Source organism: Larimichthys crocea, unplaced genomic scaffold (assembly GCF_000972845.2).
Source record: "Larimichthys crocea isolate SSNF unplaced genomic scaffold, L_crocea_2.0 scaffold214, whole genome shotgun sequence".
Classification (NCBI taxonomy): domain Eukaryota; kingdom Metazoa; phylum Chordata; class Actinopteri; family Sciaenidae; genus Larimichthys; species Larimichthys crocea.
Window position 1 is genome coordinate 474,834 of NW_020852853.1, and position 23,995 is coordinate 498,828.

The 23,995-nt window shown below is 54.3% G+C and overlaps 4 protein-coding genes across 7 annotated transcripts in view; 2 read left to right on the top strand and 2 right to left on the bottom strand.

The window, feature by feature from the left end:
* The window catches only part of zgc:113426 (uncharacterized), a 13,927-nt gene extending 6,266 nt beyond the window's left edge, over positions 1-7,661 (bottom strand). Inside the window, exons 1-12 of the mRNA XM_027275760.1 lie at positions 7,003-7,661; positions 6,843-6,936; positions 6,673-6,760; positions 5,236-5,584; positions 4,900-4,993; positions 4,320-4,407; positions 3,683-3,989; positions 3,502-3,595; positions 3,334-3,421; positions 1,061-1,379; positions 888-981; positions 718-805 (exon numbers count right to left, since the gene is read on the bottom strand). Of these exons, the coding sequence (XP_027131561.1) occupies positions 718-805; positions 888-981; positions 1,061-1,379; positions 3,334-3,421; positions 3,502-3,595; positions 3,683-3,989; positions 4,320-4,407; positions 4,900-4,993; positions 5,236-5,584; positions 6,673-6,760; positions 6,843-6,936; positions 7,003-7,042 (1,743 nt within the window). The 5' untranslated portion in view covers positions 7,043-7,661. The remainder of the gene's footprint in view (positions 1-717; positions 806-887; positions 982-1,060; positions 1,380-3,333; positions 3,422-3,501; positions 3,596-3,682; positions 3,990-4,319; positions 4,408-4,899; positions 4,994-5,235; positions 5,585-6,672; positions 6,761-6,842; positions 6,937-7,002) is intronic.
* Positions 7,041-11,132, top strand: LOC113744805 (atherin-like). Its single transcript, XM_027275761.1, has 5 exons — positions 7,041-7,128; positions 8,183-8,657; positions 8,704-9,064; positions 9,111-10,025; positions 10,692-11,132. The coding sequence occupies exons 1-5, from the start codon at positions 7,041-7,043 to the stop codon at positions 11,130-11,132; spliced, it is 2,280 nt and encodes a 759-aa protein (XP_027131562.1).
* Positions 11,133-17,138: 6,006 nt separating this feature from the next.
* Positions 17,139-21,498, top strand: kcnj11l (potassium inwardly rectifying channel subfamily J member 11, like). Of its 2 annotated transcripts, XM_027275813.1 has the most exons (6): positions 17,139-17,423; positions 18,352-18,522; positions 18,628-18,867; positions 18,943-19,212; positions 19,650-19,857; positions 20,348-21,498. In XM_027275813.1, exons 2-6 carry the CDS (start codon positions 18,364-18,366, stop codon positions 20,776-20,778), a joined length of 1,308 nt encoding a protein of 435 aa, XP_027131614.1. In that variant the 5' UTR covers positions 17,139-17,423; positions 18,352-18,363; the 3' UTR covers positions 20,779-21,498. The 2 variants fall into 2 exon arrangements, with proteins under 2 accessions (XP_027131614.1, XP_027131615.1); XM_027275814.1 differs by lacking the exon at positions 17,139-17,423 and having other exon boundaries at positions 18,332-18,522.
* Positions 21,458-23,995, bottom strand: part of cd59b (CD59 molecule (CD59 blood group) b) — a 19,256-nt gene continuing 16,718 nt past the window's right edge. For 2 of the 3 annotated variants that reach the window (XM_019257777.2, XM_019257776.2), the window contains exons 3-4: positions 22,155-22,256; positions 21,458-21,955 (exon numbers count right to left, since the gene is read on the bottom strand). In XM_019257777.2, the coding sequence (XP_019113322.1) occupies positions 21,756-21,955; positions 22,155-22,256 (302 nt within the window). In that variant the 3' untranslated portion in view covers positions 21,458-21,755. 3 annotated transcript variants of the gene reach the window in all.

Consider the following 23,995-nt stretch of genomic DNA (forward strand, 5'->3'; position numbering starts at 1 on the left):
CGAAAGGAGGAAGAGGGGAGAGGAGGAGGAGGAGGAGGAGGAGGGGAGGAGAGGGTAAGAGAGGAGGAAGAGGGAGAGTAAAAGGAGGAGGGGAGGAGGGAGGAGGAGGAGGAATAGGGGAAGGGAGGAGAGGGGATGAGAGAGGAGGAGGATAGGACGGAGAGTAGGATAGAGAGGGAGCGAGTGAAAGGAGGGAAGGTGAGAGGAGGAGGGGAAGAAGAGGATGGAGAGTGAGGAGGAGGAGGAGGAGGAAGGGGAGAGCAGGAGGAAGGAGAGGCGAGAGGAGAGAGAGGAGGAATAGGAGGAGGGGAGAGGAGGACGGGAGGAGGAGGAGGGGGAGAGGGAGAGAGGAGGGGGGGGAGCGGAGGAGAGAGGGGAGGAGAGTGGAGGGGAGGAGGAAGGAGTAGAAGGAGGATGAGGAGGAGGATAGAGAAAGAGAGGAGTTAGAGAGGAGGAGATAGAGAGAAGGAGAGGAGGAGGAAGAGGAGGAGGAGGAGAGGAGTAAAGAGAGGAGGAGGAGAGGAGTAAAGAGAGGAGGAGGAGGAGGAGGAGGAGGAGGAGGAAAGAGAGGAGGAAGAGGAGGAGGAGGAGAGGAGTAAAGAGAGGAGGAGAGGAGAGGAAGAGGAGAGAGGAGGAGGAGGAGAGGAAGAGGAGGAGGAGGAGAGGAGTAAAGAGAGGAGGAGGAATCTGATCATGATGAAGTCATGTCGTCCTCACCTTGTACCTCCTCTTCAGGTTGTCCCACTTCTTGGCCATCTGATAGGTCGACACTTTCCCCTGCAGGCCGAGCTCCTTCAGGATCGCCCTGAGTGACAGTCGGACGGACCAATGAGACGCAGGCACAGACAGGAAGTGTCAGCTATGGTCATGTTGTGATGTGATCTTACTTCCAGGCAGCTTTGGCGGCGTTCCTCCTCCCGGTGAACAGCGCCTCGTTAGCAGCTCGCAGTTTGATCATCCTCCTCGTGTCCTGATCCGTCACTACGGCGACACACAGACAGGAAGTAGAAATAAACTACATTCAACACTCAGCCAACCACAGAAGAAGAAGCCGCCTCACTCTTGTAGGAGAGGTCTGATGGCGTGGAACACTCCTCCCCGCTGGCGTCGATGTAGGTAACGTTTCCGTCAGCCTCGGCGGCGTCTCCTCCCACCATGCTCTCCAGCTCCGACACGCTGCTCCTCTCCGCCATCAGACAGTCTCTGTCGGGAGGCGGAGACGAGCCGAACACGCCGTCCTCCTCGCTGCTCCACACCGGCGTCACTCGGGCAGCTTTTCCCGCCAGTCGTCCCTCCAGAGCGTCGCTCATCAGCTGGAACCACGGCCAGGAGGCGGGGTTAGTCTGAGCCTCCATGCCCCGAGGAGGGAACTTCAGGTCCTGCAGACAAACCACCAGCAAACGCTTCATCAACCATTCACGTAATCATTCGTCTTTCGGTCAGCTGACTGATTAATGACAGGTGAGGCTGAACAGGTGAGGCTGAACAGGTGAGGCTGAACAGGTGAGGCTGAACAGGTGAGGCTGAACAGGTGAGGTTGAACAGGTGAGGTTGAACAGGTGAGGTTGAACAGGTGAGGTTGAACAGGTGAGGTTGAACAGGTGAGGCCTCTGATGGATTTACCTCTGTGATGGACGTGGCCCCGCCCACCCTCGCCTGCCACATGCACCACTTCCTGTTTAGACCTCAAACAGATCAGCTGCGTGAGGGAATGTTCCAGTTCCTATACCTCTTCCTTCATCCTTCTCTTTCTTTCTCTCCTTCATCCTTCCTTCCTTCCTTCATCCTTCCTTCCTTCTTTCTTTCTTTCCTTCCTTCATCCTTCCTTCCTTCATCCTTCTCTTTCTTTCCTTCCTTCCTTCATCCTTCTTTCCTTCCTTCCTTCATCCTTCCTTCCTTCCTTCATCCTTCTCTTTCTTTCCTTCCTTCATCCTTCTTTCTTTCTTTCCTTCCTTCATCCTTCCTTCCTTCTTTCCTTCCTTCCTTCATCCTTCCTTCCTCTTTCTTTCCTTCCTTCATCCTTCCTTCTTTCCTTCCTTCCTTCATCCTTCTTTCCTTCCTTCATCCTTTCTTTCCTTCCTTCTTCCTTCCTTCTTTCCTTCCTTCCTTCATCCTTCTTTCCTTCCTTCATCCTTCTCTTTCTTTCCTTCCTTCATCCTTCTTTCCTTCCTTCCTTCATCCTTCTCTTTCTTTCCTTCCTTCATCCTTCTTTCTTTCCTTCCTTCCTTCATCCTTCCTTCCTTCTTTCCTTCCTTCCTTCATCCTTCTTTCCTTCCTTCATCCTTCTCTTTCTTTCCTTCCTTCATCCTTCTTTCCTTCCTTCCTTCATCCTTCTCTTTCTTTCCTTCCTTCATCCTTCTTTCTTTCCTTCCTTCCTTCATCCTTCCTTCTTTCTTTCCTTCCTTCCTTCATCCTTCTTTCCTTCCTTCATCCTTCTTTCTTTCCTTCCTTCTTTCCTTCATCTTTCCTTCATCCTTCTTTCCTTCCTTCCTTCATTCATCTTTCCTTCATCCTTCTTTCCTTCCTTCCTTCATCCTTCTTTCTTTCCTTCTTTCCTTCCTTCATCCTTCCTTCTTTCCTTCCTTCCTTCATCCTTCTTTCTTTCCTTCCTTCTTTCCTTCATCCTTCTTTCCTTCCTTCCTTCATCCTTCTTTCCTTCCTTCTCTTTCTTTCCTTCCTTCATCCTTCCTTCTTTCCTTCCTTCCTTCATCTTTCCTTCATCCTTCTTTCCTTCCTTCCTTCTCTTTCTTTCCTTCCTTCATCCTTCTTTCTTTCCTTCCTTCCTTCATCCTTCCTTCTTTCTTTCCTTCCTTCCTTCATCCTTCTTTCCTTCCTTCATCCTTCTTTCTTTCCTTCCTTCTTTCCTTCATCCTTCTTTCCTTCCTTCCTTCATCCTTCTTTCCTTCCTTCATCCTTCCTTCTTTCTTTCCTTCCTTCACCCTTCTTTCCTTCCTTCATCCTTCCTTCTTTCTTTCCTTCCTTCATCCTTCTTTCTTTCTTTCCTTCCTTCTTTCTTTCCTTCTTTCCTTCATCCTTCCTTCCTTCATCCTTCCTTCCTTTCCTTCATCCTTCCTTCCTTCATCCTTCCTTCATCCTTCCTTCTTTCTTTCCTTCCTTCATCCTTCCTTCCTTCATCCTTCCTTCTTTCCTTCATCCTTCCTTCCTTCCTTCCTTCCTGGTCAACGTGACCGGAGATCCTCACCGATCTAGAACTGTCTGACAGACCTGTGAGATTTTCTCACTTTACCATCAGAAGCATCAAACTCTGAAGACTTCATTCATTATTAAATATCCAGATTAATTTTCTGTTGATCATGATCGGACGGTTGTGACCTTGAATTTGGTCTTCAGGTTGTCCCACTTCTTGGAGACCTGGTCCGGTGTGATCTTCCCGGTCAGGCCCATCTCCTTCACGATCCCCCTGAGGACAGAACCAGACGACATCATTTAATAATCCAGAATATTTCTGTGACGATGAAATTCTTGTGAATGGTTTTTCACCTCCAGGCCGGTTTGGCCGTGTTCCTCCTCCCGGTGAACAGAGACTCGTTAGCAGCTCGCAGTTCGATCAGTCTCCTGGTGTCGTCCTCGGTCACTGTGACGAAAGGTCGAAGAGAAATCAATCACCTGCCGCCTACATCACCCACAATGCCTCTGTCGGCACACAGTGTCCAGCACCTACGTTTGTAGGTGAACTCGGCCATGCGGTGCAGTTCTCCCAGTGGCGTGGATCCATTCTTCTCCTCGTTGTCAACCAGCAGGTCCATCTCCGACTCCGTCAGGAACTCCGCCATCCCCCCTCGGCTCCGACGGACTCGTTTCTTGGGTGTTGGCGACAGCGTCTCGCAGTCCTCGTCTTCGTCCTCCACGATGGGTGTGAGGATGGGCGCTGCCCCGGCGAAACGTCCCTCCATGGCGTCGTTCATCCGGTAGAACCATGGCCAGGAGCTCGGGTTGGTCTCGACACCTCGAGCGGGAAACTTCAGCTCCTGGTAGAGACAGAAAGTTCTACAGATCGTCTACAGAGTGACCTTATCGTCCTGTTGACAGGCCACCAGCAACAACTCCTGAATCCACGACTCACAGAGACGTTGCTGCTTCTCGACAACTTTAAACACGGCAGGAAGTCACCTGAAGAGACGAACGTCAGAACCAGAACAAGAACCTGTTTCTACTCTGAACCCATCAGACGTCTTCGTCTCACCACTCCGTGATTCTTCCTCTCTGGTTCTTCTTCCGTGGTTCGATGTCGCCCAATCAGAGGCGTCTCTGTGAGTGGTGGATACATGGTTTTTGGAGTTGGAGGTGGTTGTACTTACCTTGTATCTCCTCTTCAGGTTGTCCCACTTCTTTGCTAACTGGTCCGTGGTCAGTTTCCCCTGCAGACCGAGCTCGTACAGAATCGCTCTGAGGAACCAATAAAAAAAACTCAGCTGTGACATCACACAGAGAACAAACTGTCAGCGGGCAAAGCACAAAGTCCATTTTCCTCTGAGGCTTTCCAATCTGTACAGGGAGTGACACCCTCTGTCCTTAGACCCTCGGTTCCAGTGAGGAAAAACTTGCCCACAAAAACCTTTAACAGGGAAAAAAGGTGGAAGAAACCTCAGGAAGAGCCACAGAGGAGGGATCCCTCTCCCAGGACGGACAGACGTGCAATAGATGTCAGTGTACAGAACAAATCAACACAAACATAGTGTACAATTACAATGACTGATAAAATGACAATGAATTACAATGAATGATAAAATGACAATGAATTACAATGACTGATAAAATGATTACAGTAGCAGTGGAACCTGTGATAGAGATAGAGAGACTGGATCTGGTTCTGGTTCTGGTTCTGGACCTGGACCAGGTTCAGGTCATGAACAAGAAGCGAAGCAAACACTGACTCACCTCCAGGCTGGTTTGGCTGAATGTTTCCGGCCTGTGAAGAGCGCCTCATTAGCAGCTCGAAGTTTGATCATCCTCTCTGTCTCCAGTTCAGTCACTGAGGAGGAGGAGGAGGAGGAGGAGGAGGAGGAGACAACGTTTACAGAGAAGACATCAGGAGGAGGAGAAGTAGTGTGTAGTAATATGTAGCAATCGTGTGTAGTGTGCAGTAACATGTAGTGCTGTGTGTAGTACTGTGTGTAGTATGTAGTAACATGTAGTACTCTGTGTGTAGTACTGTGTGTAGTATGTAGTAACATGTAGTACTGTGTGTAGTACTGTGTGTAGTACTGCTCGTACTCTTGTAGGAGCACTCCGTCATCCTCCTCCAGCCCATCGGGACTCCCTCAGCAGGAGGACCGTCCACATGGACCGTCCCATCATCCTCTGCGGTTTCTGCTGCCACGGTGTCCTCCATCTCCGTCTTGATGAGGAACTCCAGGATGTCGGTGTTCTCCTGGCTCTGGTTCTGGTTCTGGTTCTGCTGGCTGCTGCAGTGGTGACTGGCGTTGCCGGCGCTCTCTGGACTCAGGACCAGGTTGCTGTTGTAGAGGCGACCCTGCATGGCTTCATCCATGATGTGGAACCAGGGCCACGACTCGACCACGCCCCCGATCCCGTCCTGACCCTGATAGGGCTGCTTCAGGTCCTGGAACAACAGGCCACGCCCACTTCAAGACAGGACGCTGCTGACAACTGTAGCTGCTGTTAGCTCATGTTAGCTTAGTCTGTTAGCTGTTGTTAGCTCATGTTAGCTTAGTCTGTTAGCTGCTGTTAGCTCAGTCTGTTAGCTGTACAGACATCTTGTCACTTGTGTTTCCCTCTTAATAAATAAATATTTTCTACATTGATCATTTATAAGTGTGATGCTTCCTTCTGTCTGATCAGCTGATCAGTGTTCAATAGTTGCAGACTCTCATGAAGCCTCCGTGTCTCAGACACACTTAGTATAAATCACGACCCTCTCCTCGCTGAGCCCAGGTGACTCACCCGGAGGGCGGCCTGACCCGGAGGGCTGCCTGACCCGGAGGGCTGCCTCACCCGGAGGGCTGCCTGACCCGGAGGGCTGCCTCACCCGGAGGGCGGCCTGACCCGGAGGGCGGCCTGACCCGGAGGGCGGCCTGACCCGGAGGGCGGCCTGACCCGGAGGCGGCCTGACCCGGAGGGAGGCCTGACCCGGAGGGCGGCCTGACCCGGAGGCGGCCTGACCCGGAGGGAGGCCTGACCCGGAGGGCGGCCTGACCCGGAGGCGGCCTGACCCGGAGGGAGGCCTGACCCGGAGGGCGGCCTGACCCGGAGGCGGCCTGACCCGGAGGGAGGCCTGACCCGGAGGGCGGCCTGACCCGGAGGCGGCCTGACCCGGAGGGAGGCCTGACCCGGAGGGCGGCCTGACCCGGAGGCGGCCTGACCCGGAGGGAGGCCTGACCCGGAGGGCGGCCTGACCCGGAGGCGGCCTGACCCGGAGGGAGGCCTGACCCGGAGGGCGGCCTGACCCGGAGGCGGCCTGACCCGGAGGGAGGCCTGACCCGGAGGGCGGCCTGACCCGGAGGCGGCCTGACCCGGAGGGAGGCCTGACCCGGAGGGCGGCCTGACCCGGAGGCGGCCTGACCCGGAGGGCTGCCTCACCCGGAGGGAGGCCTGACCCGGAGGCGGCCTGACCCGGAGGGAGGCCTGACCCGGAGGGCGGCCTGACCCGGAGGCGGCCTGACCCGGAGGCGGCCTCACCCGGAGGCTCACCTTGTATTTGGTCCGCAGGTTGTCCCACTTCTTGGCGATCTGGTCTGCTGTCAGCTTCCCTTCCAGGCCGAGTCCCTTCAGGATGGTGCTGAGGATCAGAACAGGGTCAGCTGGTACCAAACTCACATCAGGACTCTGAACACCTGGTCTGGGCCGGGCCGGGCTCTTACCTCCAGGCGATCTTGGCAGAGTTCCTCTTCCCGGTGAACAGAGCCTCGTTGGACGCTCTGAACTCGATCAGCCGCTTCACGTCCTCCTCTGTCACTGTGGAGAGGTCAAAGGTCAGCCAGCAGGCCAGGCGTCATCGCCATGGTTACCATGGTTACTCACTTTTATAGGAGTCGGTGAACGGGCTGAGCGCGGGCTCCATGGTGACCGCGAGCAGGGCCGCGTTCCGCTCCGGGGGCCGCGTTCCGCTCCGGGGGAAGGAGGGGGAGGAAGTGTGCTGGTGTTCAGGCCCGATGCTAACTACATCCGCTAGCGCATCCTGCGGCTTCCTACAGCGGCTGTCCGTCCATCACGGGAGGCGGCCCCGGTACCGGTCTGACCGGGCGGCGGGGAGCTCGCGCTCCGTCCGTTAAAAACAAGCGGGCAGCTCGGTTAGCTCAGGAAGCTAACCCCGACACGGAGCGCGGCTTCCCGCCACACGACGACACCGGTTTCCGTTAGCTCGAGCTAATTCTGGGCTGTGTGACGTCGCTTCACGCCATCGTGCCCCGGCATGAAGTAACCCGTTAACCGGAGCCGTTAACCGGAGCCGTTAACCGGAGCTAGCCCCGCATCCCGTTTCCTCTGAGAGCGGGGTGCGTTTGATATGCTCACCCCACCGTTTGGCCTCCGTCACGTGACCTACAGCTGCGGGGAGGGGGGCGGGGTTAGACGTTATTTACAACACGTGACACATCAAATATAGTATTCAGTCATACAAAGTAACTAAGTACATCTACTCAAGTACTGTTTCTGTTTCATTCAGTTTGATTTACTCCATTACATTCGTCTGTAGTTACTGATTACTGTTTACATGACAGAGGAACCACTGCAGCTCTCCTCCTCTTCATCATCCTCCTCTTCATCATCCTCCTCTTCATCCTCCTCTTCCTTCCTTCTTCATCCCCCCTCCTCCTCTTCATCCTCCTCCTCTTCATCATCCTCCTCCTCTTCATCCTCCTCTTCATCCTCCTCCTCTTCATCATCCTCCTCTGGCATCATCCTCCCTCTTCAGCCTCTCCGTCTTCCAGCAGCCTCCTCTTCATCAATCCGCGTCATCATCCTCCTATTTATCATCCTCCTCTTCATCATCCATCTCCTCTTCACATCCTCTCTTCCTCCTCCTCCCTTCCCTCCTCTTCATCCTCCTCCTCTTCATCATCCTCTTCATCATTCCCTCCTCTTCAATCATCATCTCCCTTCCTCATCCTCCTCCTTCATCATCCTCCTCTTCTCATCATCCTCCTCATCTCATCATCCCGCTCTTCATCATCATCCTCCTCGTCATCATCCTCCTCTTCAGCAAGCTCGTCCGCCGCCGCGTCAGCGCCGCCGCGCCGCAGCCGCGCGGGCAGCAGCCGGCCGCCGCCCGCTTCAGCCGCCGCCGCGCAGCAGCCGCCGCCGCGCTGGCCGGCGCCCGGCAGCAGCCGCCGCCGCGTGCAGCAGCCGCCCGCCGCCGCGGGAGCTCCGCCGGCGGCCGGCAGCCGCCCGGCGGCAGGCCGCCGCCGCGGCAGGCATCAGCAGCCGCCCGCGGCACCGCGCCGCGCAGCAGCCGTCCGCCGCGGCAGCAGTCGCCGTTCCCGCCGCGGCCTAGCCGCCGCGCATGCAGGCCGCCGCCGCCGCGGCAGGCAGCCGAGCCGCCGCGGCATCCGCCGCCGGCTGCAGCCGCCGGTCCGCGGCAGGCCGCCCGCGGCAGCCGCCGCGGCAGCATCCGCCGCCGCAGCAGCGCTCTGCCGCCGCGGCAGCGCCGCGGACGCAGCCGCCGCGGCCGCTCCGGCGCGGCAGGCAAGCAGCAGCGGGGCTGGCAGCCGCCGCCGGCGGCAGCATCCGGCCGCCGCGGCAGCCGCCGCCGGCCGCCGCCGCCGCGGCCTCCGCCGCCGGGCAGCAGCCAGGCAGCCGCGGCGGAGCCGCCTCTGCAGCCGCCGACGCGGCAGCGGCAGCGGCCGCGGGCGGCAGCCGCCCGCTCGCGGCAGCGTCAGCAGCCGCCGGGCATGCAGCCGCCGCCCTGCGGCAGCCGCCGCGGGCATGCCCGCCGCCGTCGGCAGCCGCCTTCCGCTGCAGCAGCCGCAGCCGGCGGCGGCACTGCCGCCGCCGCCGGCACGCAGCGCCGCGGCGCAGCCGCCGCGGAGCCGCCGCCGCGTGCCGCAGCCCGCCGCGGCAGCAGCAGCGCCTCCGAGGCAGCCGCGCGGGCAGCAGCCGTCCGCCGCGGCAGCCGCCCCCGCCGCGCGCAGCAGCAGCCGCCCGGCAGCCGCCGCGGCAGGAGCAGCCGGCCGCGGCAGCCGCTCGCGGAGCCGCCGCGGCATGCCGCCGCCGCGGCAGCCGCCGCCGAGCAGCCGCCGCGCGGCATCTGCCGCGGCACGTCAGCCTCCGCCGGCCGGCCGCGGCAGCAGGCGCGGCGGCAGGAGCCTCCGCGGCAGCAGAGGCCGCCCCCGCGGCAGCAGCCGCCGCCGCCGCGGCAGCGCAGCCGCGCCGCGGCGCCGCCTCCGCGGCAGCAGGCAGCCGGCCGCCGCCGCGGGCATAGGCCGGCCGGCCGCGGCATCGAGCAGCCGCCGCCGCGGCAGCAGCCGCTCCGCGGCAGCCAGACGCCGCGGCAGCAGCCGCCGCCAGCCGCCGCGTCTATGCATGCAGCAGCAGGCCCGCCGCGCAGCCATCAGGCGCCGCGGAGCAGCAGGCCCGCAGCCGCCGCAGCAGGGCAGACGCCGCCTCGGCAGCAAGCAGCCGCCGCCGCCGCGGCATCAGCAGCCGCGCGGCAGCCGCCTCCCGCGGCAGCAGCCGCCGCCGCCGCCGCGGCAGGCGCAGCAGAGCCGCCGCGGTCAGCAGTGCCGCCGCCGCGGCATCAGCCGCGCCGCGGCAGCAGCAGCAGCCGCGCAGAGCCGCCGCCGTTGCAGCAGCAGGCAGCTGCGGCAGCAGCCCCGCCGCGCAGCCGCCGCGGCACCGCCGCCGCAGCATCCGCCGCTGGGCAGCCGCCGCGGTGCGCCGCGCGTCCGCAGCCGCCGCGGCAGCCGCGCGGCAGCCTCGGGCCGCTGTCAGCAGCCGCCGCTGCCGCCGCCGGCGCGGCAGCCGACGCGGGAGCAGCCGCCGTTGGCAGCAGCATGCCGCCGCGGCAGTTCCTCCGCGGCAGCAGCCTCGTCATTCAGCCGCCTGCCGTTAGCCTCCGCGGCATCCTCCTCGGCCGTCATCCTCCTCTGCCGCCTCCGCGGCAGCAGCCCTCCGCTGCATCCTTCCTCCTCTGTCATCCTCCTCTTCATCATCCTCTCTTCATTCCCTTCCGCTTTCATCCTCCTCTCATCACATCCTCCGTCATCCTCCTCATCATCCTCCTCCTCTTATTCATCCCCCTTTCTCCTCCTCCTTCTTTTCTTCTCCTCTTGTATTTGTATCTGCAGCCGCTTTGCTGCCCCTACAGGGCGGGGTTTGGGGGAGTAAACCTGGGAATTTAAAACCCGGGGTCGAAACATAAGAAAGAGGAACCCCACAGACAGGGAAGGAAGGAACCACAGACAGATGGAAACCACAGACAGGTATGACAACCACAGACAGGAGGAACCACAGACAGGGAAGAGGAAACCACTAGAAGAGGTCTGCACCACAGACAGGGAAGAAGAACCAACCAGACAGGAAAATAGATGGAACCACAGACCGGAGAGGAACCACATGACCAGGAGAGGAACCACAGACAGGGAAGCAGGAAACCACATGGACAGGAGAACCACAGACAGGAAGAGTGACCCACCAACATGAGGAGGAACCCCACAGACAGGTAGGGGAATACCACACGACAGAGGAACCACACGACAGGCGAGGAACCACAGACAGGGGAGAGGAACCCACAGGGACAGAGGGAGGACCCACAGATCAGGATAGAGGAACACAGGGACCGTGAGGAGGAAACCACTAGGACAGGAAGAGGGAGACCATCAGACAGGGGGGAGGAAACCACATGGACAGGGACGAGGAAACCACAGACAGGGAAGAGCGAACCCGGACAGGAGGAACACCCGGACGGAAGAGGAAAAACCACAGACAGGAAGAGGAACACCAAGACAGGAGGGGGAAACGCAGACAGGAAGAGGAACCACAGACCGGAAGAGGAAACCCACAGACAGGACACGGACAGTGAAGGAACAGACAGACAGCGGGGAGTGGAACACGACGAGGAGAGTGAGCCAAGCGGGGAAAGAGCAAAAAATAGAACCAACCACGTACCGGAGGAATGGGAGGATAACGCAAAGGCGCAGATAACGAATAAATAGGGAAGAGAAAACACGCAGACGGACGGGTGGATGGGAGGGTAAGGCAAGGAAAAGTATAATGCAGAAAGGAGGGGGGGGAACAGTAAACAAAAGAAAAAAACAGGAAGAGGGGGGGAGATGAGGGAAGAAGGGAATAGAGAGAGGGGCCCGGCGACTTAGCGATTGGTGAGGGAAGCACCAGGAGATGGCAGAAGACGAATGGGCCGGCGTGCAGCGGAAGCCACCAAAGCAGGCAACCTATGCTAGCCGCATCATCCAGCAGCATCAGCCGGGCCAGCAGCAAGCCCCAGCAGCCGCAGCACTTCAGCAGCTAGCGCACCAGCAAGCACCTCGCCGCAGGCAGCAAGCACAAGCCGCAGCATCCCCCAGCAGCTCCCCGGCAGCAGGCAGCAGCACCTAGCAGCGCGCACCAGCAGCAGGCTCGCACCCGCAGGCCACCAGCAGCAGCAGCAGCAGCAGCCGCAGAGCAGCCACCCGCAGGCACCCAGGGCAGGCATGCAGCAGCAAGGCAGCACCCGCAGCACCAGAAGTCAGCACCAGCAGCAGCCGCACCAGCATCAGCAGCAAGCACCAGCAGCAGCACCCCAGAGCAGCAGCAGCCACCTATCCACAAGCACCAGCACCAAGCAGCAGCAGCAGTCAACAGCATGCTAGGCAGCACCAGCAGGCAGAAGCAGCAGCAGCATCCCACCAGCAGCCACATGCAGCAGCAACCAGCAGCAGCACCAGCAGCAGCAGTCACCTAGCAGGCACCAGGCAGCTACCAGCAGCAAGCAAGCGCACCAGCAGCCGCACCGCAGCAGCACCAGGCATGCAGCCACAGCAGCACAACCAGCAGCAACCACCAGCAAGCAGCAGCCGCAGCCCCACCAGGAAGCCCCAGGCGGCACCAGCAGCAGCAGCACCAGGCAGCATGAAGAAGCACCAAGCCGCCGCAGCGCAGCAGCCCCAGCAGGCACCGCAGCAGCACCCAGCAGCAGCCTCCAGAGCAGCCGCACCAGCAGCACCAGGAGCACAGCAGAGCAGGAGCCCCAGCAAGCAGCAACCAGCAGCCCCAGCCAGCAGTCAGCCCACCAGAGCCGCAGAGCAACCAGCAGCACCAGCAGCAGCACCAGCGCAGCACCAGGCAGCAGCACACCAGCATGCACCATGCAAGCCCCAGAGCAGCAGCAGGCACCAGCAGGCGAGAGCACCAGCAGCAGCCCAGCAGCAGCACCAGGCAGCACCACCAGAGCAACCAGGCGCAGCATCACCCGCGCACCAGCGGCACCAGCAGCTCGCAGCACCAGGCAGCAGCAGCGCACCCTTCACCAGCAGCAGCACAGCAGCAGTCCATCACCAGCAGCACCAGCAGCAGCAGCAGCACCAGCAGCACCCGCAGCGGCCCAGCAGCACCAGGCCGCACCGAGACCCGCGGCGCCTGGCCCGCCATCGGAAAACAGTCAGACCAAAGCGGGAAAGGCGAGCGAGACCACCACCGATCACCGGCAGAGTGAGACACAGCAGCACCACGCACCAGCACTCTGCAGAGCACCGCAGCAGCACCGCCGCAGGCACCGCAGCACCACTCAGCAGCACCCACAGCAGCAGCTATGCAGCAACCACCAGCAGCCACCATCAAGTCACCGCAGCAGCTAAGGCACCCGCCGCAGCAGAATGCCACCCAGCACCAGCAGCAGCCACCAGCAGCAGCATCACCAGTCAGCAGCAGCAGCACCAGCAATGCCACCCCAGCAAGCAGCACCAGCACAGCACCCAGCAGCACCACCCGCAGACCACCAGCAGCCGCACCAGCAGCCAGCACCAGCACCAACCAGTCGCAGCCACCAGCAGCACCAGCAGCACCAGCAGACCCGCAGCACCCAGGGCGGGGGGGGGGGGGGGTGGGGGCAGCATGGCCGCCAACCTGCAGCACCGGAAGCTCAGAGCAACAGCAGCGAAGGACATGCACCAGCAGCAGGCAGCAGCACCAGGCATTAGCATCAACAGCCCCAGATCACGCATCACATCAGGCAGCAGCAGCATAAGACACAAGCAGCAGCAGGTCAGCACCATCAGCAGCCTCACACATCTATCATCATCAGCACCAGGAAGACAGCAATCACATCATATCTTCATCCTACAGCGTCATTCACCCATTCATCACCATCATACCATCATCATCATCTCATCATCATTCATCATCACAATCATCATCTTCATATCATCACCACTCATCTTCATTCATCATCATCTTCATTCATATCATCGCTGTTGTCGTAAAGTTCCACACATCCGGATCAGGACCGGGAAATGTACAAAAACATTTCTTTTTTCAAAATTAAATCCCTTGCTAACCATAGTCAAATAAATTACTAAAAAAAAAAGACCAGCTTCCTAAAATTATTCATTTAATGTTTCGTTTGTAACTAAAAATACTGAAGGAAAAACTAATCTTCACGTTAATTAATCAGTTTATTGTTATTTGTTTTTTATTGTTGAACATTTGGAAATGCGGGACTTATGGAGACACTCAATTCTGGGAGCCAGCCTCAGTGGAGTGGAGGAACTGCAGCTTTGTGACCTGCAGGTCGAGTTTGGAGCTGCGAGCCAAAACGGCGTTCGCTATTTTTATTTTGAATGCCGTACCGGCAGCCCTTTGCCTTGTCTTTCCTGTTGTACACCGACGGTTGGTGGGTTGATGGGGATGGATGGGGAGTGATGGAGGAGTGATGGAGGATCAGACGGTTGCTGGTTTTCTGGTCCCGTGCACGGTCGACGGAATAAAAAAAACATCTTTCCGGTTTTTGGAGCGCGAGCTGCTGTACCAGGTGACAGGTAAACATCACGTGACTCACTTACGCCGATTGTCATGAATGGGGGGATTTTGGGAATGAAACAGCTGATGTAACACAACAGGAGAGCCTGTGTTTGTTGTGTTGTGGGTGTGTGGTGTGTTCGGAGCATCATCAGTATTTATTAATATGACAATCATTTCACCAACATACTCCATTACATGTGTTGACTATGTAAATTACTCATTTATAATTTATGCTTGTGATTACTGCTATTAAAGCCGCTTCATCAGGGTGAGGGTTCCCACCCTGAGTGGCCGGCCCTCCCAAGGGTCACCCGATAACTTCTAAGATGTGTCAGTCCACAGCTTAGAGGACCAGATTTGTGTCGTTGGGGTCCAGTTGTAGAGGGAAAGATGTGTTGTGTCCAAGCTGTCGAGGGAAGATGTGTATTTCCAGCTGCGAGGCACCAGATGTTGTCATGTCCAGCTGTTAGAGTACAGGATGTGTCATGTCCAGCTGTTGGTCGGTTGTTAGAGGCGGTCCCTCTCTGAGACTGGAGGTCTTCAGGAGGTCTGTGAAGGTAAAATGTGAGAGAGGGACGCCCCTGATTGTAGTAACGGGCTAGGACGTTCACCACCAAACTGGGATTTTCTGGAGGCTCTCGAGAGGTTCAGCTGGAGGTGCTGTTCCTTCATATCTCTGTGGAGATATCTCTGAGAGACATTCCCGCGATCGAGGTGGTCCTTCAGGATGGACATGACAGATAGAGCGTGTCATGGATTAATTGCCCAAGGGAGGTGGTGTACAGAGCCTAGCAAATTTTTTTTTTTTTTTAGAAGGAAGGGCCCCTCCACTGAGCCGCTTGTGGGGGACCTCAGGCTCCCATGCTGGGGCCCTCCGATATTCTCTTTCGGTCCAAGTTGCTTGGAACCAGATAAAACATATGACTGTCACATGTGAAAGCTAAATGTTGTTTGTGCGGTGTGTGTTTCAGGTGTGTGGTGTGTTCGGTGTGGGTTAGGTGTGTGGTGTGTTCCGGGTGTGTGTGTTCAGGTTTGTGTGTTTCAGTTTTGTGTGTGTGTTCAGGTTGTGTGGTTCAGGTGTGTGTGTTTGCTCAGGTGTGGTTCCGGTGTGGTGTTCAGAGTGTGTGTGTGTGTTCAGGTGTGTGTTCAGGTGTTGTGTGGTTCATGTGTGTGTTCAGGTGTTGTGTTTCAGGGTGTGTGTGTGTTTGTTCAGGTGTGCAGCATCCTGTTGGCGAAGGGAAGGGCTCTGCCAGACGGTTTCCTGTTGACCCGTCTTGGCAGAGGACCAGAAACCCAGCCGAACCGGAAAGCCGTCCCGATCTCAGCGCGTCGCTTCATCCACCAAGGGGACGGGCTCTGCAATGTGGCCCCCCATAACATCAGAGCGCCTGTAGCTCCTCAGGGTCTTTCTTCCTGGATACCTGTTTGGGATAAGGGACTTGTGACCCTGCCCCGCTCCCCTCCTTTGGTTCACCTTTCTTGTCTTTGCTACTTCCTGTTGTTTTTGTCCATGGGATTTGCCGATGTGTCGTCAGATCTCCTTGTCGGCCCGGATCTTTCGCACAACAGGTGCGAGACACTGATGGTGCACCGTGGACACTCGCTTCCGACTACCCTCTTACACGTACGCGTTAGGTACCTCTGCTTCCGGATAATTTGCTCGTGATGAACCACAGACAGGATGAACCACAGACAGGAAGATGAACCACAGACAGGATGATGAACCACAGACAGGATGATGAACCACAGACAGGATGAACCACAGACAAGATGATGAACCACAGACAGGATGATGAACCACAGACAGGAAGATGAACCACAGACAGGATGATGAACCACAGACAGGAAGATGAACCACAGACAGGATGAACCACAGACAGGAAGATGAACCACAGACAGGAAGATGAACCACAGACAGGATGAACCACAGACAGGATGAACCACAGACAGGATGAACCACAGACAGGACACGGACACTGAAGAACAGACAGACAGAGGTGATGTAACAATACTGATGATATGATACAATCTGAAAATAATCAAACAAATAGAAACAAACAGATACAGATGAAGGGAGAACTCAAAGTCTCAATAAAATAATAATTTAAAGAAAAACTCAGACTGACGTGTTATTGAGTTACATTCAATGGAAATAAATTCATAAATGATGTTTGTGAACATAAACAAATAAAAAACATTTAATATTTGTTGATATATTTAATAAGTAATATATTATATGTTCTTCTGAAGTATCGATGTATTGATTGTAATCAACAGATATAATAATACTAATGTATCGTCATTTCATCTTCATCACCATCATCACCATCATCATCATCACCATCTTCATCATCACCATCTTCATCATCATCATCTTCATCACCATCATCATCATCTTCATCACCATCATCTTCATCATCATCATCTTCATGACCATCATCTTCATCATCATCACCATCATTATCATCATCATCATCTTCATCACCATCATCTTCATCATCATCATCACCATCATCATCATCTTCATCACCACCATCATCATCATCTTCATCACCATCATCATCACCATCATCATCATCATCACCATCATCTTCATCATCATCATCTTCACCACCATCATCTTCATCATCATCTTCATCATCATAATCACCATCATCTTCATCATCTTCTTCATCATCTTCATCACCATCATCTTCATCATCATCATCTTCATGACCATCATCTTCATCATCATCACCATCATTATCATCATCATCATCTTCATCACCATCATCTTCATCACCATCATCATCATCATCTTCATCATCATCATCACCATCATCATCATCTTCATCACCATCATCACCATCATCATCATCTTCATCACCATCATCATCACCATCATCACCATCATCATCATCATCTTCATCACCATCATCATCATCATCTTCATCATCTTCATCATCATCATCAGCTGTTGTCGTTAAGTTCAACACATCCGGATCAGACCGGAAATGTATCAAACATTTCAAAATTAAAGCCTGCTACATTTAACACTAGTCAAAATAAATACTAAAAATAAAAAGAAACCAGCTTCTAAAATATAATTTAATGTTTCCGTTTGTAAAAATACGGAAAATAATCTTCACGTTACTTTAATCAGTTTATTGATTATTTGTTTTTATTGCTGGACATTTGGACATGGGGACTTATGGAGACTGACTCACTTCTGGAGCCAGCCTCATGTGGACGTTAGAGGAACTGCAGCTTGTGACCTGCAGGTCGATGTTTGGAGCTGCGACGCGACAAAACTGCGTTCGTATTTTATTTTGAAGGCCCGTACCGGAAGCCCTGCCTTGTCTTCCTGTTGTAACCTGACGGTGGTGGTGTTGATGGAGGATGTGATGGAGGATGTGATGGAGGATCAGACGGTGCTGTCCAGCTGCACGTCGACGTGAATAAAATAAACATCTTCAGGTTTTTGGAGCGCGAGCTGCTGTAACAGGTGACAGGTAACATCACGTGACTCATTAAGACGATGTCATGAATGAAACAGCTGATGTAAACAACAGGAGAGCCTGTGTGTGTGTGTGTGTGTGTGTGTGTGTGTGTGTGTGTGTTCGAGCATCATCAGTATTTATTAATATGAAATCATTTACACAAAATACTCCATTACATGTGTTGAATAGTAACGTTAATCATTTATTACATTATGATTGTGATACTGCTATTAAAGCCGATCATCAGGGTGAGAGGTTCTCAACCTGAGGGGCTCGGCCCTCCAAAGGGTCACCAGATAAATTCTAAGATGTGTCATGTCCAGCTGTAGAGGACAGATGTATCATGTCCAGCTGTAGAGGACAGATGTGTCATGTCCAGCTGTAGAGGACAGATGTGTCATGTCCAGCTGTAGAGGACAGATGTGTCATGTCCAGCTGTAGAGGGACAGATGTGTCATGTCCAGCTGTTGGTAGTGTTGTAGAGGAGGTCCTCTCTGCAGAGCTGGAGGTCTTCAGGAGGTCTGTGAAGGTAGAGAGGGACGTCCCTGATCTGTAGGACTGGTAGGACGTTCCACCAACGAGGAACTTGTCCTGAGCTCTCTGAGAGGTTCAGCTGGAGGTGCCGTTCCTTCATCTCTGTGGAGATATCTGAGAGACATTCAGAGAGCGAGGGGTCCTCAGGAGGACATGACAGATAGAGCTGTGTCATGGATAATTGGACCAAGGGAGGTGGTGTACAGAGCAAATAGAAGGAAGGGCCCCAGCACTGAGCCGCTGTGGGGGCCTCAGGGCTCCATGCTGGGGTCAAAGTTGCTTGGATCCAGATAACATACTGACTGCACCTGTGAAGCTAAATGTGTGTGTTCAGGTGTGTGTTCAGGTGTGTGTGTGTGTTCAGGTGTGTGTTCAGGTGTGTGTTCAGGTGTGTGTGTGTGTTCAGGTGTGCAGCATCATGTTGGCGAGGAAGGGCCTCCTGCCAGACGGTTTCCTGTTGACCCGTCTGGCAGAGGACCAGAACCAGCCGAACCGGAGCCGCTCCAGATCTCAGAGAGCTCGCTTCATCACCAAGACCGGATCCTGCAATGTGGCCCACAAGAACATCAGAGAGCAGGTAGCTCCTCAGGTCTTTAGTACTGGACTACCTGGTTCTGTTCAACATGACCCACATCCTTGTCTGTCTGGGCTTACTTCCTGTTGTCTTCTTCATGGGTTTCAGGGTCGCTTCCTGCAGGATGTCTTCACCACCATGGTGGACCTGAAGTGGCAGCACTCCTTCCTCATCTTCACCTCGGCCTTCCTCTGCTCCTGGATGCTCTTCGCCATGATCTGGTGGCTCCTGGCTTTCGCTCACGGAGACCTGGAGCCACGTGACCCCAACGGCGAACCGGGCCCCATCCCCTGCGTCACCGCCATCCACTCCTTCACCTCGGCCTTCCTCTTCTCCATTGAAGTCCAGGTGAGAGCTGGTCCAGGTCCTGGTTTTGTTGATCAGGTGTTTCTGTCAGCGCTGACGTCCCTTCCCGTCCTGCAGGTGACCATTGGGTTTGGTGGCAGGATGGTGACAGAGGAGTGTCCTCTGGCCATCACCGTGCTGATCATCCAGAACATTCTGGGTCTGATTATCAATGCCGTGATGCTCGGCTGCGTCTTCATGAAGACGGCGCAGGCCAACCGCCGAGCGGAGACGCTCATCTTCTCCAGAAACGCCGTCATCGCTCCACGAAATGGTCGTCCCACCTTCATGTTCAGAGTCGGAGATCTGAGAAAGAGTATGATCATCTCAGCCACCGTCCAGCTGCAGGTGACGTCTCCACGTCCACGTCCACACTCGACTACAGAGAGACAAACGATTTTAAAGACACGCAACACGTCCACACTTGACTACAGAGAGACAAACTATTTTAAAGACACGCAACACGTCCACACTCGACTACAGAGAAACAAACGATTTTAAAGACACGTCCACACTCGACTACAAAGAGACAAACTATTTTAAAGACACGCCACACATCAAGGTATGGCAAGCTTCAAAGAAACGCAGATACAAAAAACTGCCTCACAACTACAAAGACGAGGCAAATTTAACTCAAAGACACGAGACAAGAGACACACCTACAGAGACTCTGTGAACGACTCTGGCTCCACGTTAGCTGTGTCCCTTGTTTCCAGTGTTATTGCTAAGCTGAGCTAAGCTCTTTCTAGCCGCTGTTCAACGTTGTTTGAACGTTTTCCCTCCAGGTAATCCGGCGGACGGTGACGGCGGAGGGCGAGGTGATCCCAGTATCCCAGCTGGACATCCAGGTGGAGAACCCTCTGAGGAGTAACGGCATCTTCCTGGTTTCTCCTCTGATCATCAGCCACACCATGGAGCGAGGCAGTCCTCTGTACGAGCTCTCCGCCCAGACGCTGGCCTCCGAGGACCTCGAGATCATCGTCATCCTGGAAGGTCAGGAAAGACCTGAAGACTTGTTTTCACTACTACTGATTCATGAGTAGTCGATTACTTTATTCATTGTGTTAGTATTCAAACGGCTGCTGGAAACTCTGACTGGAAATGTTCAAAACTAGGAGCTAAAAGAGGCCAAAAGCCAGCTGACAGAATACTTATGACCAAACAACCTGCAGAAGAAATGAATTCATTCAAATCAAAAAGGACCTCAACACTCAAAACAAAAGTTTCCACAGAGAGTTCCAACGACTCTGGTTCATGTGAACTGGTTCATGTGAACTGGTTCATGTGAACTGGTTCATGTGAGCTGGTTCATGTGAGCTGGTCCATGTGAACTGGTTCATGTGAGCTGGTTCTGCTGACGAGTGTTCATGAGTGTTTAACCGTTAAATCAGTCCACGTGTTAATAACAATGAGGTCAAACAGGAAATGACCTCGTTAAGGCTGTCAACACCTGCAGCTGTCCTCACGCTCGCTCTCGTTTCAGGAGTGGTGGAGACCACCGGCATCACCATGCAGGCCCGGACCTCCTACGTACCCGAGGAGATCCTATGGGGGCGGCGCTTCGTCTCCATCATGACGGAGGAGGACGGACGATACTGCGTCGACTACTCCAAGTTCGGCAACACGGTCGCCGTCAGGATGCCGTCGCTCAGCGCCAAGGAGCTGGACCAGACCAGGGGGGTCCAAGAGGGCAGCTCTGATGCTCAGCTCCAGGGGTGGGGGCTGGTCCGAGCCGGCAGAGGAGGCTTTCGCAGAGGAGGCCGCACCTGCGATAGCTCCGCCTCTCAGCCGTGGTACGTCCAGGCAGAGAAGATGGAGAAAGAGGTGGAGAAGAAAGGACAGAAGAAGACGGTGCAGCTGGAGGTGATCGGACGACAGATGGAGGACGACCAGCTGGGAGAGATGAGCGACTGAAGGCCGACAAACAGGAACAGGAAATACAGAACCTGCAGTGTAGTTACTGCAACCACCTCGCCTCACCCTCGGTGCTTCAACCTCACCATTAGAAATACACACAGGTCAGATACTTGTTAGTACTCCTTTATGTAGTACTCTGTGTACTCTCCACCATCTGACCTCCAGGCCATAAACATGAATCATCTGTCCACATTATATTTGCATACTGACGTGTTCACTGATGGACACGTGTACCATTCATGCTAAGAGGCTGCTAGCTGTAGCCTCAGGCTGTTGATTCGTCTCGTTTAGTGAAACTCCGATTGTGTGTGTGTATATATATATACACACACACACACACATATATATATACATATATATATGTGTGTGTGTGTGTGTGTGTATATATATATACACACACACACACACACACACTGACAGGTGGGTGTGGTCACTTAAAGCCTGCAGTCATATACATTTATGGTGTTTTAATAAATTCACTTTTTGTATCTGACGGTCTGATGACTCGTCATGGACAGTACAGAAATGAACATGAGCTTTCAGTTGTAACGAGCTCGCTAATGATTGATTATTAAGAGACTCTGTGAGGCTGATAAATGGAAATAAAGAGACCTAAAGAAAGATGAAGTCAGACATGTTCATGTAAATACAGAACAAATGTAGAAAACTCAGACCAACACGTCAAACTGATTTATTAAACTCATCGATGGCACCAACTTTCAGGATTGTTTTATTTGAATATAAAAAATAAAGGATGTCATAATGATGATAAACTGAATGAATTTGAAAATGAAACAGGAAGTTGTTAGCAGGGACAAGTCCAAACAAAGGTTCATGTTTTAATTATTGTTAAACTGCTTTAAAATATGTAAATGAGCAAACAGGATGTGAAGATCATTTTGTTAATGACCTGAGAACCTGACTACAACACTCACTTTAGTTCATGTTAGTGAACTACAAACACCTGCAGCCATTCAGACCCAACACCACCAAACGCTCAGCAGCGCCCCCACCAGAGCCAGGACAGGCGTCGCCGTGGTGACGGCGTTGCCGGAGTTGCACAGGTTGCTGCTGCAGCAGCGATAGGTGAAGCCGGTGACGGCGGGAAACATCAGACTGAGACGAGAGTTATCGCAGTCCGTGTACCGGATACACTGACGGATCGTCTTCCCACCTGGAGACACAACAACACAGGAAATGACATCATTTTTACCAAAAGCTGCAGTTCCTCTAACGTCCACCTGAGGCTAAAGTTATGCAGGATTAAGAGCGGGGACGCTTTGACTGACAGGTGGGCGTGGTCATTGTGCATAAAGGAGATTTACAGTACTTCATAAATTCAACACATTGTGACGTAAATAAATAAATCTGACCTCGTTCACTCAGAGATATGCACGAGTCTTCATACGTGCACTCCTGCACGTTCTGACAGCGACCCGTGTAATCAGAGCATTTATAACAGCGAAGTCCAGAACCTGAAGAAGAAGAAGATTTAATGTGGATTATTACCCCCAAATCATTTCAGTATTAAAACTCAGGCCTGTGGGCTGAAAACATCCTGAGAAACTTCATCTTTCAACACAACATCAAGCTGAGTTAGAAGCTGTGAACCACGAGCGCAGGAACCTGACGCAGCTCATTTCAACAAAGACTCTGGTTTCCGTGTTTGTTCACAGTCGCAGCCACGTTCAGCTGATCACACGGACATTGTGGGGTGTGATGATGAGTTCAGGGACCTGGTCAAGTGCTTTGTGAAGCGGTGTGGGAAGAACCAGCTGAACGTGGTGAAGACGGAGGACATGGTGGTGGACTTCAGGAGGAACAAGCCCCTGCCCTCCTGTCAGCATCGGTGGGACGGATGTGGAGATGGTACCAGCACACAGGTCCTCTACCAGAGGCCTGGGAGTTTGAGGGTTCTGCGCAGTATCTTCGATGTTCCTAGGACTGCACTCTTCTGGACTGAGGCTTCAGATGTTGGTCCTGGGATTTGCTGGAGCCGCTCTCCCAGTTTGGGGGTTACTGCACCAAGTGCCCCCACTACCACGGGGACCACGCTGCCCTTGACCTTCCACATCCGTTCCAGCTTCTCTTTCAACCCTTGATACTTCTCAAGTTCCTCATGTTCCTTCTTCCTGATGTTGGCGTCAGCTGGGATCTCCACATCTATCACCACCACCCTCTTCTGCTCTTTGTCCACCACCACTATGTCTGCTTGGTTATCCAGGACCTGTTTGTCAGTCTGGAAGCTGAAGTCCCACAGCACCTTGGCCCTGTTGTTCTCAGCCACCTTCTGTGGTATGGCCCATCGGGATTTAGGTACTTCTATTCCATACTGGTTGCAGATGTTCCTGTATACTATCCCAGCCACTTGGTTGTGCCTCTCCATGTACGCTGATCCAGCTAGCATCTTACACCCTGCTACTATGTGCTGGACTGTCTCAGGGGCTTCTTTACACAGTCTGCATCCTGGGTCTGGTCTACTCTGGTAGATCCTGGCCTCTATGGCCTGTTCTTGTGCTGCCATGATTAGTGCCTCTGTGCCTCTGTCAGTCCTGCATTCTGAATTTGATATCATTTGATATCAGCCACGTCCTCTATCTGACGGTGGTACATGCCATGTAGGGGTTTGTCCCTCCAGGTGGTCTGTCCCTCCTCCTCTGCACCTCCTCAGGGTTCTGCTGCCTGAGACACTCACTGAGCAGTTCATCCTTTGGGGCCATCTTTCTGATGTATTCTCGTATTGTCGATGTTTCATCCTGGACCGTGGCCTTGGCGCTCACGAGTCCTCGGCCTCCCTCTTTCCGCTTAGTGTATAGTCTCAGGGTGCTGGACTTGGGGTGGAACCCTCCATGCATGGTGAGGAGCTTTCTAGTCTTGATATGTGTGGCTTCTATCTCCTCCTTTGGCCAGTTTATGATGGCAGCGGGGTATCTGATGACTGGTAGTGCGTACATGTTGATGGCTTGGACCTTGTTCTTACCATTCAGCTGGCTTTTCAGGACCTGCCTGACTCTCTGGAGGTGTTTGGCTGTGGTTGCCTCCTCTTCGTGGTTTCCATTAGCCTGTGGGATGCCAAGGTACTTGTAGCTGTCTTGGATATCACCTATGTTGCCCTCTGGTTGGTCAGTCCCCTCAGTCTGGATCATCTTCAGTACTACTAGCATCGTCTTGCCACTGCACCCATTTATCTTCTTTTTTCTTCTTTAACCCTTGG

Excerpts from the sequence above, each read along its gene's own strand:
- kcnj11l (XM_027275813.1), top strand. The coding sequence starts at position 18,364 with ATGTTGGCGAGGAAGGGCCTCCTGCCAGACGGTTTCCTGTTGACCCGT. Across the intron at positions 18,523-18,627 it reads ACAAGAACATCAGAGAGCAG|GGTCGCTTCCTGCAGGATGT; the intron begins GTAGCTCCTCAG and ends CATGGGTTTCAG. Across the intron at positions 18,868-18,942 it reads TCTTCTCCATTGAAGTCCAG|GTGACCATTGGGTTTGGTGG; the intron begins GTGAGAGCTGGT and ends CCCGTCCTGCAG.
- LOC113744805 (XM_027275761.1), top strand. The coding sequence starts at position 7,041 with ATGGTGACCGCGAGCAGGGCCGCGTTCCGCTCCGGGGGCCGCGTTCCG. Across the intron at positions 7,129-8,182 it reads GGAAGTGTGCTGGTGTTCAG|CAAGCTCGTCCGCCGCCGCG; the intron begins GCCCGATGCTAA and ends CCTCCTCTTCAG. Across the intron at positions 8,658-8,703 it reads GCCGCCGCGGCCGCTCCGGC|CATCCGGCCGCCGCGGCAGC; the intron begins GCGGCAGGCAAG and ends CGCCGGCGGCAG.